The sequence below is a fragment of the Huiozyma naganishii genome, chromosome 7 (genome assembly GCF_000348985.1).
Source record: "Huiozyma naganishii CBS 8797 chromosome 7, complete genome".
In the NCBI taxonomy this organism is placed as follows: domain Eukaryota; kingdom Fungi; phylum Ascomycota; class Saccharomycetes; order Saccharomycetales; family Saccharomycetaceae; genus Huiozyma; species Huiozyma naganishii.
Window position 1 is genome coordinate 1 of NC_035928.1, and position 16,990 is coordinate 16,990.

A 16,990-nucleotide genomic window follows, 5' to 3' on the forward strand; every position below is an offset into this window, starting at 1 on the left:
GCCTCGTGGTTCACTACGCTGTCGGGTACCGCATAGACAGTACGTCCGGTGGCGGCAGTGTGGCCGGCCAACCGCTCGACGGCATCCGAGCCGGCTACAATTCGCCCTACGTTGGTGTGCCGCCGCATGAAGTAGATGATACCGTGGCGGAGATCGCGGAGGCTCAGGCGCTGGTCCTGGGGCACCGAGACGGGAAACTTGCGCGCACCCTTTGCAAAGTTCGCGTACTTGAGCAGCTTCCCGCAGCTGAGATCGGCAAACAGGTAGCTGTTGAGGACCTGTGTCGTGAAACCAGCGTCGGAGAGCCTGCAGCCCTCGCCGTCCGCCGCGTTGGCGGTGTGTTCCTCGACACGCATTCCCATCTCGTCGGCGAGGTCGCGGGACATCACCGAGGAAAGCCGGCCAGCGACGTGGTTGCGGATCGGAACAACTATCATGGTGTAGAAGAGCAGGTAGTCAGAGGTGTTCTTGTCTAGCTGCTTGGTCACGGGCCTCAAGATCTGGGCCTTGGAGTACCCCGCGTGGATTTCGATGCAGCGGCTCTCGGAGTCCGCGTACAGGTCCCTGTCGTTGCTCGCGTACTTGAGCTTCTGGATCTCCGGAAAACGGTAGGGCCCGCCGGCACCAACATATATCATCCACATGACGGCCCGCGCGCAAAGGTTGACCAGGTGGATGATGTCCTTGTCTTCGTCTGGGCTCGTGGTGCGTTCGGCACACGGCGCCACGTCCGCCGGCACCGCCGCACCGAAGAGGTTCTGGAAGGAGGACTTCCGGGAGCGGGGGTTCTCTGCAAGGTTAACAGAGCGGTCGTTGACCAACCGGTCGGCCACAATTTCCACGGTCAGAATGTTTCCAAAGTAGCGTCTGAGGGACTCGGTGGCACTGTCGAACTCCCGTTGGTTGTCGTGGTAAAGCTCAACTAGGTAATCTTTCGAGAAGTGCTTGCCGCCCACTATGCAGGCGTTGGGGCCCCTCTCCTTGACGAACCTCTGGGTTGTCTGCGTCAGCTCGTTGCACAGCAGAGAGTATGTGGTAGTGACCCACCGCCACACCTGAGCCTTCTTTTCCACAAACAGGGCTGTTATATCGCTAATGGTTGTTGCCGCTTGCGGATACAGCGCGGCATACGTTGTCCAGGCCTTGATGGCGTCAAGGACGTAGCGGTATTGAAAGACAGGGAGGAACTCGACCTTTTCGGAGGTCACTTTGCGGATGTCCACGGCCGCCAGCTGGCAGAGGTGGGTAAAGTAAGCGGTGTGGCGGTCGTCTGTGAGGATCTCGCGGAAGTAACGTGCCTTTTTCAGAAACAGCTCGTCGGCCAGCGGCTCTTCAAACACGGAAATGGTGTCGGTGGGTCTGGGGAAGTTCCCCGCAAAACTGAACTGCGCGTAGACGTCGTCCAGATAGATGAAAACACAGAAGTTGTGGGCATAGTCACCCAGCTTGCTTTCCGATTTACTTTTCAGAAGTTGAAACAAAAGAGAAGCAGGAGCTAACAGAAACCTTGCTTTCGTTGATGAAAATTTCTCTCTATCAAAATTGCTCACCTCCTGTTGCACGGATAATGCTGCTTCCGTGATAGGAGCAACAGATTCGTTGAAATGAGACGAGCAATCCCTTTTTTCAACTCTCACAACGGCTGTGCGGTACATCAAATTCAACTGTTTGTGAGAGCTTTAATCGATGATATTAATGAGAACCTGCAAACAGATACAGAAAACACAGGTTCAGAAAATGATGAAGAGAATCTTGAATTGTTTCCTAATATCTGCTCAGTGGATATTGTCCAGCGTCTAATGGCACTGACCAAGAAATTGAGAAAATGTTTCACTTTTAAGAAAAGTTTCAAGGACTGTGTGGAGACACTACCGCCGTCATATTGTAACACTAGGTGGAACTTGACTTTTGTGAAGCCCACGTTTCAACTGCTAAAATTATCTATAAAAGTTTGACACCGTACGAATCTTTAACGAAAATATTATCTTTAAGCAAGCCCGCTAGTATTTGCTTCTTTCCATTACTGCTATATTGTAAAGAGATGTCATCGATTTGTGCTAGTGGATTAAGTGAGCTCTTGAGAAGACCGGTCGAACATCAAAAGTTCAAAGCGAAGTATGAAAAGTATTACGCAAAAGCCTGTGATTCTACCTACATTCATATGTTAAGTGCGTTGTTTCATCATGATGCTGTGAAAGTTTTTAAATCTCCCAAAAGCATTGTGTTGATGTATATTCTGAACTGACCAACATTGCATTCAAAATAATGAATTTTGAGATAATTGAAAATGGAGATGAGAGCAGTGAGACAGAAAATGATGGATCCCCCGATGAGTGTTATGAAAATGAAAGAGATCAAGGGAATTTTCGCTGACGACGGTCGGTCTAATATGGCATTAACGGTCAAGGACTTTAAGAGAGTTTTAAGGTAACACTTGCTCAAAGAGATTAAAAATTTTAGGCAATTCTGGGAGTCTGGCGCATGAGATGAAGGTAAAGATTCGTATTTTGAAGTTTTGTGATTTCGAATTGTTGCCCGAAAATAACAGCGAATTTCACACTGCTGATGTATTTTCTTTCAGAACATTGCTTTCCTGGGATATCATATCACAGTACCTGAATGAAACGAGGTCCAATTTGAGTGATTCGACCGTTGCGGTTTCCAACCACAGTATTTTGCCAAGCGTTCTAGATTACTTTTTCAGTACCATTGCCCCCTTTGTTAGCAGTGAAAGAAGATTTAGCAAACTGAAAACCATATACAACGATAAACGGCATTCTTTGAGCGATGAGAGTGCTGGTAATGAATTGCTTATAAGCAGCACGGTCAACTCATTGAATCTCGAACTGTCTGTTGAAGAAATTAAAGACATAGGGCTAAAGAATCTTCGGGACCGCAACTGTAAATAATGTGTTCATTTCTAGAAAGTAAAAGCCAGTGATAGCCATAATATACGATTGACAGCACTGCTGTAGGGAGATACTCTTTGCGTTGGTGATATCAACAGTAATCGGTTGGCCTGTTGGCCAGCAAGTATCCCTGCTGTGATTATACTGGGATAATAGTGCCACTTGTGGGTAGTTCCCGTAAGCTGCGGACAGCACTTGAAATGCAAGGTTTGTACAAAAGGTAGATGTTAGTGCTATGCTCTGGCTCTACTGTACAAGAAAGCAATGCGTTCCGGGTAACATAAAACTGTCTCCATTTGCGAAATTCAATTCCGCGACTGATTCACGTGATCCAGTCCCGCACCAGGTCTACTCCCTACAATGATCACCCCACGCGCGAATGTTCCTCTCGGACCTTTGAGAATTCTTGGAACGACAATGCGCCGACCCGCTTTCGTAAGCTCTTTCCTCCTTTGGTCGAGATTTGGAGGCCGAATTCAAAAATGCGTTTTCTGCTTTTCCTCGCAGGGCGATGGTACGCTCTCCAGAGACTGGTACAAGGACAATGCGAACTTTGAGAGATTCTGCGTTGCAAACATGTTCCTCTCCTTATGAAGTGCACCTAATTCTGGGGCTTATGTTGTTGCAGGTATTTTTTTATATAAACTCATGACTCACCAACTCCGCCACCGCCTGGAGTTTTGATTATAAACCGGTCACCATTCTTGGCCTGAAAGGAGTTCTTCCCTCCTACATTAATTACTGCACCATTTGTCCTCCTGATCCATAAATTTTCGCCCCTTTGGCCGTCTTCCCCACCGTTTACCCCATGCGGCGCTAATGAACGGCGTTCGGACAGTATCGAGGCTGTGACATCTTTGCGAAACTCAATATCTCGGATGGCGCCGTTCCCACCGCTATATTTACCAGATCCTCCGGATCCGCCACGTATGGAGAATTCATGTAGTAATACAGGGTACCGCCTTTCAAAGACTTCTGCATCAGTCATCCTTGTGTTGGTCATATTCGTATGCACTGCATCTGTGCCGTTCCAGCCAGAACGGTTCCACGAATCGCAGCCAGCACCGGACCCACCACATATTGTTTCATAGTAACCAAATCCTTGACTCTCCAATCCTGTAATCGGGTCAGTTTGCGGTCCAACCCCAAAAGTAAAATTATTGCAATCCCCTTGAGAATCGGCCATGACATTCAACGTTTTGAAAATCACGTCAGTGACACGTTGTGATGTCAGAACGTTGCCACCTACAACAGCAGCTCCAAGTCCAGGATTTAAAATTGAGCCGCGAGGAACAACTATTGTAAGAGGTTTCAAGCAGCCCTGATTCAATGGAATGTCTTCTGCTACCAAGCACCGCAAACAATACAAGATCGCTGAGTTTGTGATTGCAATGGGAGCATTGGTATTCCCGTATATCTGATCAGAGGAACCAGTGAAATCAAAGACATATTCTTCTTTTTCCACGTCGAGAGTAACTGTTAATTTAATCAGAGATCCATCATCCATGTAATCTTCCCCTGTAAACTTAGAGGAGTTAAAATGCTTCACCAGTTGTTTTAACATTTTTTTGATGGTATCTGAAGCATTATCTTGTATTGCATGCATATACTTTTCAATAATGGGAAAAGTATAGTCCTGCACCAGATTCTCGATGAGTTGAATACCCTTTGTGTTTGCCGCTACTTGGGCCTTAAGGTCGCTGATGTTATCACTTATTCTTCTTGCGCCAGAGCATCCTGGGAATTTAGCAGGATCATCAACCAGCAAGCGATACACCAAATCCTCTTGAAAAACACCTTCTTCCATCAAAAGGTCGGAGTAGATGGCTGCACCTTCCTCATAAAGCTCCTTTGAATTTGGTGGAATAGACCCTGGAAGGAGGCCGCCAATATCTGCATGATGTGCACGGGACGCGACGTAGAACAAGAGTTCCCCGTTGTTTGAAAACGCCGGTGAAATAACGGTAATATCTGGAAGGTGGGTCCCGCCTACGTCAGGATGGTTGGTAACTAAAACATCTCCTTTTCTTAGCTTACCTTTCCATAATTTAGCTTGCGCCATTATGCAAGTGGACATAGAGCCCAGATGAACGGGGACATGTGGTGCATTTGCTACTAGACTGCCGTCCTTGTCAAATAACGCACAAGAAAAATCAAGCCTTTCTTTGACATTGGTGGACACAGATGTTTTACGTAGTTGCACACCCATTTGTTCAGCGATGTCCATAAAGCGATGGCTAAAAATTGATAATAGCACAGGGTCGATCGAATCTATCGTTGAATTCTCGCCAATAGTTGACTTATTCATGATCTCAATAACAATATGAGAACTCAAAATAGTAGCCTTGCAATTTGGAGGTATAATATTTGTTTGGGTGCCATCAGCTAAAATAGCTGGGCCATGGATAATGGAGCCAATTGGTACGGTTTCGATTCTTAAAACTGGTGTTCTGACAAAATGTTGGTCAAAATAAACATCTTTTATCAGGCTAGCCTCCTTTTCAGGGTCAATCTCCTGTATACGTGTTACGGTGTTAAGTTCTTCTTCGATTGAGAGCTCCTTCCTTATATCTGATTTGGCAATTGCCCGGATGCGTAAATCATCGATAATGATAGATTTCTGTTCGAATGCAAAGCCAAACTCCCGTTTGTGATTGGCATTAAACAGTTTTTTGTAATCACATGTTTCCCCTTCTTTCAAAATCATGAGAGATGTTTCTGTACCTTCATATCTCAAATTGAGGAACTCGCGTATTTCAATGTTACTTTCTTTGAAACCTTGTTTTAACAGTTCACCGATACATTCATTCTTCAAATCTGTTAAAATTTCTCGGGTAATGTTATCAGTTCCTTCCGCACCCAAAATGTAGGAGCAAGGCCTCTGGCGCTCTTCAACAACATCTGCCAAAAATATGCCGTAGGCTGACAGGACAGAAGAATACCGATGGGCAATAACAGAGCTAATGCCCAGGGTATCCGCCACTGCAACAGCATGTTGTCCACCGGCACCGCCAAATGAAACCAAGTAATGTTCCAACACATTATACCCTTTTGCTTCGGTAACAGCCCTGATGGCTCTTGCCATTGTTTCATTTGCAACGTTTATAAAACCATAAGCTACCTCTTCTGGAGAAAGGGAGGAGTCAAGATCGGCGTTGATCAATTCAGTCAGTTCGTGGAACTTCTGGGTAGTGGTCTCCAAGTCCAATGTTTTGTCTTCGTTCGGACCAAATATCTTGGGGAAAAATTCAGGGACCAAGCAACCCAAGAATAGATTGGCATCTGTGATAGTTAAAGGACCACCTTTTCTATAAGCAGCAGGTCCTGGATCCGCGCCAGCAGAGGCCGGGCCAACTTTAAACAATCCGTTTTCCCATGACAGTATTGAACTTCCCCCTGCAGCAACCGTGTGGATGTCCAATTGAGGTGACTGGATGATTATCCCTGCAGTTGTAGTTTCAAATACGTGGTCGAACTTGTTATCGCCAAAGCGACTTATATCGGTAGATGTCCCGCCCATGTCAAACCCGATGAGTGGGGTGTTGTTATTGATATTATAACATGTGGCAGAGTACCCGACCACACCACCTGCGGGACCGGATAATATAGACCTCAGTCCAGAAAACCTATCCCCGTCTACCAACCCACCGTCAGATTGCATAAACTGGATGCTGGTATTTTGTGAGTTTGTCAGACCGCTAAAAATATGGTCTAAGTATGTCCGAATTACCGGAGTGAGATACGCGTCCGCAACAGCACTGTGTGCTCTTGGTAAAAATTTGATCATGGGGGAGGTCAACGACGAAAGAGAGATATGGTGAAACCCCACTTCCTTGGCAATTTCCCCTACCATTAGTTCATGATCTGGGTACGTGTAGGAGTGCAGAAACGCAATTGCAATAGATCTGATACCTTCATTAAATATTCCCGTCAGCGTTTCCCTTACTTCAGATTCATCAGGGACCTGTATTATCCTTACTGTTTCGCCACTCTTCCCAACGACAGTATTTTCTTTAGGATCAGGTTGCGATTTTGTAAACGGTAACTGCTCGGAGAAGTCCTCGAGAGTAACCCTTTCATTTACTTCCTCCACAACATCGTACAAAGTATCGAACCTCCGGATATCGAGATCAAAGATATCTGGACGAGTTTGATCACCAATAACTAAGCTGTCCTTGAACCCTTTGGTGACCAAAAACGCACAACGCTCCCCAGTTCTCTCTAGGGCGCAATTGGTGGCCAGGGTGGTACCCATCCTTATACTGGCAACATTTTGTATATCCAATAGTACCCCTTTGGGGATCTTTTTCCCCTCAAAGACTTCCAGGACCCTTCTGATTCCTTCCAAAGGTGCATCTGGATAATTTTTTGGATCAACCGATAGAAGTTTGAAGAACAGGTCATCTTCCTGTCTCCCAGATCCAGGGTTTGCAATCACATCTGTGAATGTTCCGCCGCGATCAATTGCTATGCGAATCCGCCCCGCGGAACCGTGAGTAATCATCGTTGGGGTCATCTCTCATTCAGGTTTAATGCGTAAAAACGTTAGTGAAGATCCCTCGCCGTTTTATGTCCCGATTACTTCTCGAGGCAAGATGCGGTGGATCCACAGTTAGTTCCAGGAAACAGAAAAAGATAAATAAATGTGAGCATTTACGATATACAGTGCAGTGACTTTTGACAAGCAGTCGGAGTACTTGAAGACTACGTATTTGCTGGCGCACCAGTTGATTGTTCTGGTGTATTGTTGGTGCTGTTTGATTGTTCCGCTGTCCCAGAGGTGTCCTTGTTCATGTAGTCGTCGAGTTCTGCGTCCAGCTCTTCAAGTGTTGGTTTTTTGGCCCGTTCATTTCTGCGGACTGGTCTTGGATTGTCCCTTAGTGGTATCCTTTCCGCCTGTTGAACTTTATAATGACTACCGTAAGCTTGTCCTCCTCTTTGGTGGGGGCGGGTGCTCTTCATTGGTTGCTCAAAAATCTGAGCTCGGATTTTAGAACCCTCTTTGATCTCATAGTCGTTGTATTTGTTCACAAAGCTTTCCATGGAGGTCAAATCACTCAATTCAAAGATACATGTTCGGTCATCTTTGCTGTCGTAAAAATGGATGTAAGTTGGCTCTCCAAACTCTTTGACGATATCCTCAATGGCAAAGTCCGACGTATCTAGCGGGATCAACGTAATCTTCGTTCTTTTTTTCGTTTCAACAGGCGGTCCTCTGCTCGGAACATTCATTCGAGAAGCCAACGTGTTTGACCTAACTTCTCTTCGGCGATAATTCTGGGTAAAAAGTTCAGGGAACGGGAAAGTGTTAATAAAAAGGGAACAGGCATTCGCACTACAATTGGCGCAGAGGCAAAAAAGATGCAATACAAAATTTACGCATGTGACATACGGTAACTCTATGGTTTGGGATACTCTGTACAATGGCGGGGGTGTCCAGTTCATCGAAAGCCAATTCGGCTTTAAATATGAAAACACAACACAAAAGACTGTTAGTGGATCAATATTTGAAAGTTCACGATCGTTTGAAATAATCGCTGCGGGGGCAGTCCCCTAATTTAACGTGTACTACATACACCGTCCATTGGGTTTTGTGCAACAGGGTGTTAACTCGTTGCTTGCACTCATGTAATTGCTCCGTATACTGTAGAAGTCAGTTCAGTTTCTTCCGCTTATATAATTTTTCACGTATATAGTGTCCGTCACGTGGTGCAACGGCTGAAATTAGGACCTCGTCAGCGAGCGGGGACAGAGATGTTGTCCAGTTGAGATACACGGGCGAGCAATGTCGTCTACTCGAGGTCTTGAAAGATGGGTTGAAACCTGTTGATATGAGCGTAGCGACGTTTGACTTGGCTCAACCATTTCAAAGAACCAGCGACCTGCCTGAGAGCGGGTTCAATGCTTGCGAGGTTACCAAACGCAACGACCAGACGGTATGCCGTCTCCTCGGACTCTTGATACTCCTCTAGTGGCCCATATTTGTTATTCAGCGCTTCCGAAAGAATGGGGACAATGTCCAGTTCGGAATTGTCCAAGGCCAGGACACTGTAGTTTGAGAGTAATGTGGCTACAGCAGTACCAAGAGTCTGGGACTGACGAAGTGTGGCATCTGGAAATATAGTACCGATAGTTTCAAACACTGAATCGTACACATTCCTGCTAGCCATCAGCTGTTTCCCCCATTTTTCGTTTCCAAAACAGTTGACCAAGATACGGACTGTTAGCATTGTTAGTACAATGTTAGGGTTGTTGAGACCTTCATCGATGAATGCACTTATGTTGCTTGCTGCAGGGAGATACTTTACAATTAGCCGAATCAAATCGTAAGCAGCAGTCTTATTTCCCCATTTCTCCCTCATGACAGTAGCAAAATTGTAAAGAATTTTCCAACCTGAATCCAAATCATGTAATGAGGAACCGATCAGTGCCAACTCGTCATCAGAAAACGTTTTTTCGTCGCTGTTGAATTTCACTATACCTTGTAGCAGGGCGTCTGGCTTGAAACTCGCGAGCGACAAATACTCTCTTATTGGGAACATTGACATTGCCTTAGCGTTGCTTGGCACAGTCTGGGAAGGTTTTGGTTGTGCCGTTGTTGGCTCGCTATCCAAAGCCATCCCACCTGTATTTGTGACAATAAAATTTACAATTTGGTCCCGATAACTCGACGGTAGCTCGTACCGCATAATGAATTTGTCTGCAATATCGTAAGGGTTCCCACTAACATTGACTGGCAACTTCAAGGGAGGTTTCCCATCCTCGATGTCAACATCAAATACAAAATCATATTTTTTGCCCTCGTACTCCGTTTTCGCATTACTCCCACTGCTTGACGAGCCCACAACGTCACCGATTTTAGTCCAGCTACCATTGGAGAACTGATGGGCTTCAATAACTCCGCCCGGGGTTCGAACGGCAACCACTTGGCCCTCTTTGTTCCCAGCGGTATTAAGTGTCTCGTATGGTAGCACGTGAGATTCATCTATCCCCATTGATTTAGAATTTAAAGCAGTTTCTTCTACCTCCCTTTTAAGTTCTTCGATTTCTTCCGTGGGAGCCAGACGCTCTTGGTCCCTAGTGAAAATCCTGATCAAGTTATCACTGCCGCCGGCAACAATATCACCGTTAGGCAAGCAGTCAACACACCAAATCGAAATGGCTGGTAACCTGATCACCTGTTTAACCCTACCGGTCTCCCAGTCCCAAATTCTAACAGATCTGTCTTCCCCGCAGCTGACCAGTTCTCCAGTCTTTCGGTTCAATTGAACAGAATACACGAAACTCTCGTGGCCTTCCAAAGTTTTCTTGACTTTGCCCTTGTCGTCTAATATCTTGATAAAACCATCATTGGAACAAGTGGCAAACAGTTTACCGGCATCATCCAAGATGGCTACGTGTCGGATGACATCCTGGTGTATATTGTCGAAAGTGCTGACACATTTGTCGTTTTCCCATATTTTGATTGTCATGTCCGCGGAAACCGTGATGAACCGGTTTGATGTCTCGTTTCCTGGGATGCTCTTGGCGTCCCAAACTGACGCAGCATGACCCTTAAGATCCCACTTGCACGTCCCCTCCATCCAAACTTTAGCTGTCTTGTCCCAACTGCCACTTATCAACGTACCCTTATATTCAGACATCGAGCACACATTACCTTTATGTGCAATTAAAGTGTATTCTGGATCAGCAGCGGCAGTGGCAAACAAGGAAACACCGTTCACAAAACAGTCTTTACCGCCGAAATACACAACCTGTGTCGCAGGATCAAACGAGACACTGTTCAAAAAAGTTTCAGCAGTAAACAGTATAGAGTCCTGCCACGTCAGAGCCGTATTAGAATCCATTCTTTTGGACCACACGCGCAAGGTTCCATCCCTTGAAACACTGGCAATCCGCTTGTCATCTATAGCAACCAGATCTTTAACGTCCTGCAAATGCCCTTGCAAATTGGCACTCAATTCGTACATTCCCACCATACCTGCTCTAAATCCTGGCTGGTTCTGCTCATCCAAAATCGGAAACGAGCCGACTGGATGGAATGATCAAGAACGTCGCATACACCTTTAGATTCATCGAGAACTGCGACATTGAAAAATAATACTCTAAAAAAAAAGACAAAAAGGACACGAGTAGAGAGGACACGAACTCGTTTATAAACGAAGTCCATAAAGGATCTCAGTAACCAGAAGAACAGTCAGATAGATTGCCACGATGTCTTGCCCGTTGCTATTTGCCAAGACTGCGGAGGGTCTTTATTTTAAACCGAGCTCGTCTGCTGCAGCATCAGAGCAGCAGGATCCTGCTATTTTTGCTGCTGCACAGAAGCAGTCTGTGCTATCTGTCCCGTTGGAAGAGTTCCCCGTGCACGGTGAAATCACAAAGGTGGCCGCGCTTCTTGGCTTTATTGCCTTTAAGCTCAACAAGTACGCCGTAATTGCCAACACTGTGCAGGAGACTGGCCGCCTGAATGAGCACATCATTTACAAAGTCGTCCAGCATTCGGTCGTACCCATTAACCCGAGGAGTACTTTGATTGACTCTGACGACGCTGAGTATTTGAAACTGCTAGAGTCTCAATTGAGTACAGCTACGTTGTTTTTCTCGTACACTTACGATCTGACAAACTCTCTACAGAGGAACGAGAAAATCGGGAACCCCCACTGGGAAACTGCCGATACACGATTCTTCTGGAACCACTACATTACAGAGGAGCTGAGATCGCTGACAACCAAGGACCAACGTGTCGGAAGGTTCATCCAGCCGTTCATTTATGGGTATGCCAAATCGGTCGACACTATTTTGAACTCGGCTCCTGTCACCATCGGACTGATCACCAGGCGTAGCAGGTTCAGAGCAGGGACCAGATACTTCCGCCGTGGTGTTGATGAGGATGGTAACGTCGGGAACTTTAATGAGACGGAGCAAATTTCAATCGTGCAAAACAACGATAACACCAGCGAAGTCTTCTCCTTTTTGCAGACAAGAGGATCTGTGCCCGTGTATTGGGCTGAGATCAACAACTTGAAGTACAAACCAAACTTGGTTCTTGGGGAAAACTCGGTAGAGTCGGCCAAGAAACACTTTGACAACCAAGTCCAACTGTATGGTGATAACTATCTGGTCAATTTGGTGAATCAAAAGGGTCATGAATTGCCCGTGAAGAGAGCTTACGAACAAACCGTGGATGCATTGGACAATCCAAAACTGCACTACATATATTTCGATTTCCATCATGAATGTCGTAACATGCAATGGCACCGTGTTAAGTTGTTGATCGACCAGTTGGTTCAAATGGGTCTTTCAAACGCTGATTTCTTCCATAAGGTGGTGTCTCGCGATGGATTCACCACTTTGAAAGTTGTTAGTGAGCAGAAATCCACTGTGAGAACCAACTGTATGGACTGTCTAGACAGAACCAACGTTGTTCAGTCGGTCTTGGCCCATTGGCTGCTGCAGAAGGAGTTCGAAACTGCTAAAATTGTTTCCGAGGGTCAACTGTGGGAGATTAACAGGTCCCTACTATCTCTTTTCCAAAACTTATGGGCCGATAATGCAGACGCCGTTAGTATCTCATATTCAGGCACTGGAGCCCTGAAGACAGACTTTACCAGAACTGGTAAGAGGACTAAGTTAGGGGCATTCAACGATTTTGTGAACTCTGCATCTCGTTATTACCAGAATAACTTGACCGATGGTCCAAGACAGGACTCGTATGACTTGTTTTTGGGTAATTTCAAACCATACGATGCGTCGTTCGCGTCACCATTCCAGGATAGGAGGCCACTTATTATCCAATTGATCCCAACAATTTTGTATGCTTCCTTGACCGTATTGGGGGCGACGATATTCTTTCCCAAGAACCATTTTACCAGCAGTAAGAATTTGCTGTTCTTTTTGACCGCTTCTATTATGGTATTATTATCTGGTAACTTTGTCATTAAGAATGGTATGCAGTATGTTAACTGGCCTAAGTTAGTTAATGTTGGATTCCTCGCTACAAACAGAGGGTTTGATGTGAAGGGTAAAGGCAGCAATAATTTGAAATACGTGATTAGCTCAAACTTTACCAAGCCTTCCTCTTCCAAAAAGGAGTGATTTTATACCTAAAAGCTTATAGTTCTTTGTAAAATGCGTTTGATAAATAAAACATTATGACTGGTTTGAGCTTCTGTTTGATTGGTATCAGAGGAGAAGGTTAGAGCAAACGGTGTTAAAGCAGGACCGTGATTTTGCATGTCGTGCAATGCATGTACATTGTCCACACGAATTCAATCGGATGAGTACGATAGTTCTAAAATAATTCCTGCTTGTCTATAATGAGTCTGGAATAATGTGTCACAGATTGCTAAATCATTTGAGTAGCTATACGAGATGCGGTTCCGTGCTTAAGTACTATTGGTTCTTCTGGTCTGTTGTTCAAAGATTTTTTTGAAATTTCCTCAAAGTAGATACCTTGCAAGTTTATACGTTTCTGGATAGTACAGCATCCAGTTGTCCCAAGAATTCATTCAATGTGTCGCAGTTATAACTATCTCGCAGTATCATCTTTCATATAACGGAACATTTGTATTGTATTGTAATTTTTTTGTCTCTAACTTCTCAGATCAATTTCAATTTATAATTTCTAAAGAGTTTTTGACGTTTCTCTTAGAAATTGCGTATATATCAGTAAATGTATAACTAGTTAATGTACATTCTGTAGTTGTCTATTTATATTACGAAATGCGCTTAGAATAAAGGGCTTGTCTTTCATTAAGCACATAAATCGTAGAATGAATTGCTGGACATTGTCTGACTTCATGAGCGCTTCGCCGACAAGGAACCCTCTGACACCTTGCTGCTTGTAATGGTCTGCATCTTGAGCAGACAAAATACCGGAGAGCGCGATTAGTACGACGTCCTTTGGTGTGGAGTCTACCAGGTTGCTTGTTGTGTTCAAGTCGACCGTGAAGGAATGCAAGTTCCTGTTACTTACGCCGATAACTTTCGCTCCGATAGATAGCGCACGATTCAGCTCGTCCTTGGAGTTGACTTCGACCAGGGGTTCGATACCCATTTCCTGGGTAGAATAATCGTACAGTTCCTTGAGTTCGTCCTGAGTCAACATTTTGACGATGAGAAGAACGCTGTCTGCGCCTGCTAGTCTTGCCTCTAGTATCTGGTATTTGGTAAAGATAAATTCTTTCCTGAGGATGCAAGGTCTGTTTGCTGGGCAATCTTTGAACTCGATGTCGAGTGCTCTTCTGACGTTTACCAAATCTTGCAAGGTGCCCTTGAACCAATGCGGTTCCGTCAGCGTGGAGATCGCGGCGGCTCCTGCCCTCGCGTACTTGAGCCCCTGTTCCGCGGCGACTGCGTCCGGGAAGATATTGCCCTTTGAGGGGGAAGCACGCTTAACCTCTGCTAGAACGACAGCCCTCTGTGGGTGATCTCTGAGTTTCCCCGCGAAATCGATTACCTCCGGCGCTAACCCTAGCTTAAAGTTGGTTTGCAAGTCGTGGAGGGTTGCACCCGGTGTTACCAATAGTGCCTCGACGTCGAGTCTCCTTTGTGCGTATATGCGGTCGAGGATAGACATCCCGCGGGACTTCCCCTGGTCGTTCTCCTCCCAGGTACCACCCGTAGTGTTGAGCATGTTTCTGATCATGAGGTGTCCCTCCTCCGTTAGGATAGATTCCGGGTGGAACTGGACACCCTCGACGGTGTACTTTTTGTGTCTGATGCCCATGATGACGCCTGATTCCGTTTTCGCGGTGACTTGCAGCTCCTTTGGGAGTGTGTCGCTGGACCCAGCAAGACTGTGGTACCTAGTGACGAGAACCCCCTGTGGGACGTTCTTGAACACTCCACTGTTGTCGTGAAAGATCGGGGACGTTTTCCCGTGGACGATTTCTCCAGCGTATCCGACTTGACCGCCAAAGACTTCGAACATGCACTGCTGGCCCATGCACACGCCGAACACGGGCAGTTTCCCCGCGAAGTGTGCGATACACTCTCTTGAAACACCTGAGTCTGTCGACGGGTGGCCCGGCCCGGGCGAGATGAGCAGCACGTCTGGCTGCAATGCGGCGACCTCTGCGACGGTGATCTTGTCGTTTCTGTAGACATCGACCTGTGCGCCCTCCTGGCACAGATACTCGTAGATGTTCCAAGTAAACGAGTCGTAGTTGTCGATCAGCACCACTTTCTTTGCCATTTTTTGTTGGTGGTCTTGTTCCTGTGAAGTGATGATGAACAGATTCCAAGATGTGAGTCAATTCGTCTTTTAAATAAAATAAATATTGTGTTGAAACAAGAGGCGAAGGCGGTGACGAGGACGAAGGTGAGAAGTGCACACGCGATTGGGACGGAAGACGTTTATCTGAGCGAACATGTCTGGTATAATTGAGGCGTCGTCTGCGCTGCGGAAGCGGAAGCATTTGAAGCGTGGGATCAACTTCACCGTGATGGTTGTGGGCCAGTCTGGGACTGGCCGGTCTACATTTATCAACACGCTGTGCGGACAGCAAGTCGTTGATGTGTCTACGACTGTTCTGTTGCCCACTGACACTGCCACTGAGGTGGAGTTGCAATTGCGGGAGGAGACCGTGGAACTTGAAGACGACGAAGGTGTGAAGATCCAATTGAACATTATTGACACGCCCGGGTTCGGGGACTCTCTAGACAACACTGCTGCCTTTGAAGTGGTCTCTGACTATGTGAGGCACCAATACGATGAGATTCTGCTCGAGGAGAGCCGTGTGCGGCGGAACCCGCGGTTCAAAGACGGGAGAGTGCACTGCTGTCTGTACTTGGTACAAGCTACGGGTCATGGGTTAAAGGAGATCGACGTTGAGTTTATGAGACAGTTGGGCCCCTTAGTCAATGTGATCCCACTGGTATGTAAAGCTGATTCGTTGACCCCCGAGGAGTTGAAGTTGAACAAGCGGTTGATCATGGAGGACGTCGCGCGGTACGGGCTGCCGATCTACGATTTCCCCTTCGATGAGGCGGACGTGACGCAGGAGGATTACGACACGTACACTTACTTGCGGTCGATCCTACCGTTCTCGATCATTGGATCCAACGATGTGTTTACACAGGCAGCGGACGCAGCAGCTGCAGGCGGGCCCGCCGCAGGCGAGCCCCAGCAGATCCGTGGACGCAAGTACCCCTGGGGCACGCTCGATGTCGAGGACACTACGATCTCTGATTTTGTCGTACTGCGGAACGCGCTGCTGATCTCGCACCTGCACGACTTGAAGGACCACACGCACGAGATACTGTACGAGCGGTACAGGACGGAGGCTCTGTCCGGAGAGGGCCCCACTAGCGGGCCCCACGGGCCCGCAGTGACCTCCCCTACTGCTACTGGGGCCACCGGCAGAAGTTACTCCCGCGTAGCGGGAGCCACGACGACGCCCAGCGCAGCGTCAACCCCCCGCGGCGAGCCGGGGGAGTCCAGCGCAGGAGCCCCTACGCTGGGCTCGCCGGCCGGCGAGCCCAGCGCCCCCGGCGCCCCCGGCGACCCGTACACGGCCCGCGACGAGCAGATCCGCCTGGAGGAGGAGCGGCTGCGCGCGTTCGAGGAGCGCGTGCAGCAGGAGCTGCAGCTGAAGCGGCAGGAGCTTCTGGCGCGGGAGCGGGAGCTGCGCGACATCGAGGCGCGGCTCGAGCGGGAGGCCGCGGCGGCGGGGGAAGACTAGCGGGAGTCCAGCCTGCACTCCCCAGCGCACTCCGCCCGCTCCGCCCAGCCCTCCGTCTACGGTCCCAGCAGGCAGAGCGTCCACCGCTTGCCGCCGAGCCCTCACTGCGCCGCCGAACGGTCACCCGGCACTTCCCATACATATGAACATAATACGACACGAAAAGCGCCGTCTTCAAACGGTTTTTATATTTAAAGCTGGGAGGACAAGAAGAAGAAGAAGAAGAAATTACTTTTACCATTTTACAGTGCTTTAGTCGAATGCACAGCGCAGCAACAGATACGTCTCTGCCAGTGGGCGGGCACTTGTCTGTGCTTCTTGCCAGTGCTACTAATGTCTGGGGATGATGAGCAAACAGATAGGGACAACCGACCGCGCCTTTGGTGTGGAATG

The 16,990-nt window shown here is 47.3% G+C and overlaps 7 protein-coding genes across 7 annotated transcripts; 2 read left to right on the top strand and 5 right to left on the bottom strand.

Annotated features, from left to right (window-relative positions):
* Positions 1-2: 2 nt before the first annotated feature.
* Positions 3-1,655, bottom strand: KNAG0G00100 (uncharacterized protein; the record flags this gene model as incomplete). Its single annotated transcript, XM_022608861.1, has 1 exon — positions 3-1,655. A coding segment is annotated over one exon (1,653 nt), but the record flags the coding sequence as incomplete, so codon positions are not given.
* Positions 1,656-3,555: 1,900 nt separating this feature from the next.
* On the bottom strand, positions 3,556-7,413 carry OXP1 (5-oxoprolinase; the record flags this gene model as incomplete). The annotated part of the gene is made up of 1 exon (XM_022608862.1): positions 3,556-7,413. The coding sequence occupies one exon, from the start codon at positions 7,411-7,413 to the stop codon at positions 3,556-3,558; it is 3,858 nt and encodes a 1,285-aa protein (XP_022465316.1).
* Positions 7,414-7,613: 200 nt separating this feature from the next.
* On the bottom strand, positions 7,614-8,354 carry YRA2 (Yra2p; the record flags this gene model as incomplete). The annotated part of the gene is made up of 1 exon (XM_022608864.1): positions 7,614-8,354. One exon carries the CDS (start codon positions 8,352-8,354, stop codon positions 7,614-7,616), a length of 741 nt encoding a protein of 246 aa, XP_022465317.1.
* Positions 8,355-8,701: 347 nt separating this feature from the next.
* Positions 8,702-10,888, bottom strand: DOA1 (Doa1p; the record flags this gene model as incomplete). Its single annotated transcript, XM_022608865.1, has 1 exon — positions 8,702-10,888. The coding sequence occupies one exon, from the start codon at positions 10,886-10,888 to the stop codon at positions 8,702-8,704; it is 2,187 nt and encodes a 728-aa protein (XP_022465318.1).
* Positions 10,889-11,123: 235 nt separating this feature from the next.
* SAC1 (phosphatidylinositol-3-phosphatase SAC1) lies at positions 11,124-13,007 on the top strand (the record flags this gene model as incomplete). The annotated part of the gene is made up of 1 exon (XM_022608866.1): positions 11,124-13,007. The coding sequence occupies one exon, from the start codon at positions 11,124-11,126 to the stop codon at positions 13,005-13,007; it is 1,884 nt and encodes a 627-aa protein (XP_022465319.1).
* A 589-nt stretch (positions 13,008-13,596) lies between these two features.
* TRP3 (bifunctional anthranilate synthase/indole-3-glycerol-phosphate synthase) lies at positions 13,597-15,108 on the bottom strand (the record flags this gene model as incomplete). Its single annotated transcript, XM_022608867.1, has 1 exon — positions 13,597-15,108. One exon carries the CDS (start codon positions 15,106-15,108, stop codon positions 13,597-13,599), a length of 1,512 nt encoding a protein of 503 aa, XP_022465320.1.
* A 175-nt stretch (positions 15,109-15,283) lies between these two features.
* CDC11 (septin CDC11) lies at positions 15,284-16,597 on the top strand (the record flags this gene model as incomplete). The annotated part of the gene is made up of 1 exon (XM_022608868.1): positions 15,284-16,597. The coding sequence occupies one exon, from the start codon at positions 15,284-15,286 to the stop codon at positions 16,595-16,597; it is 1,314 nt and encodes a 437-aa protein (XP_022465321.1).
* Positions 16,598-16,990: the final 393 nt, after the last annotated feature.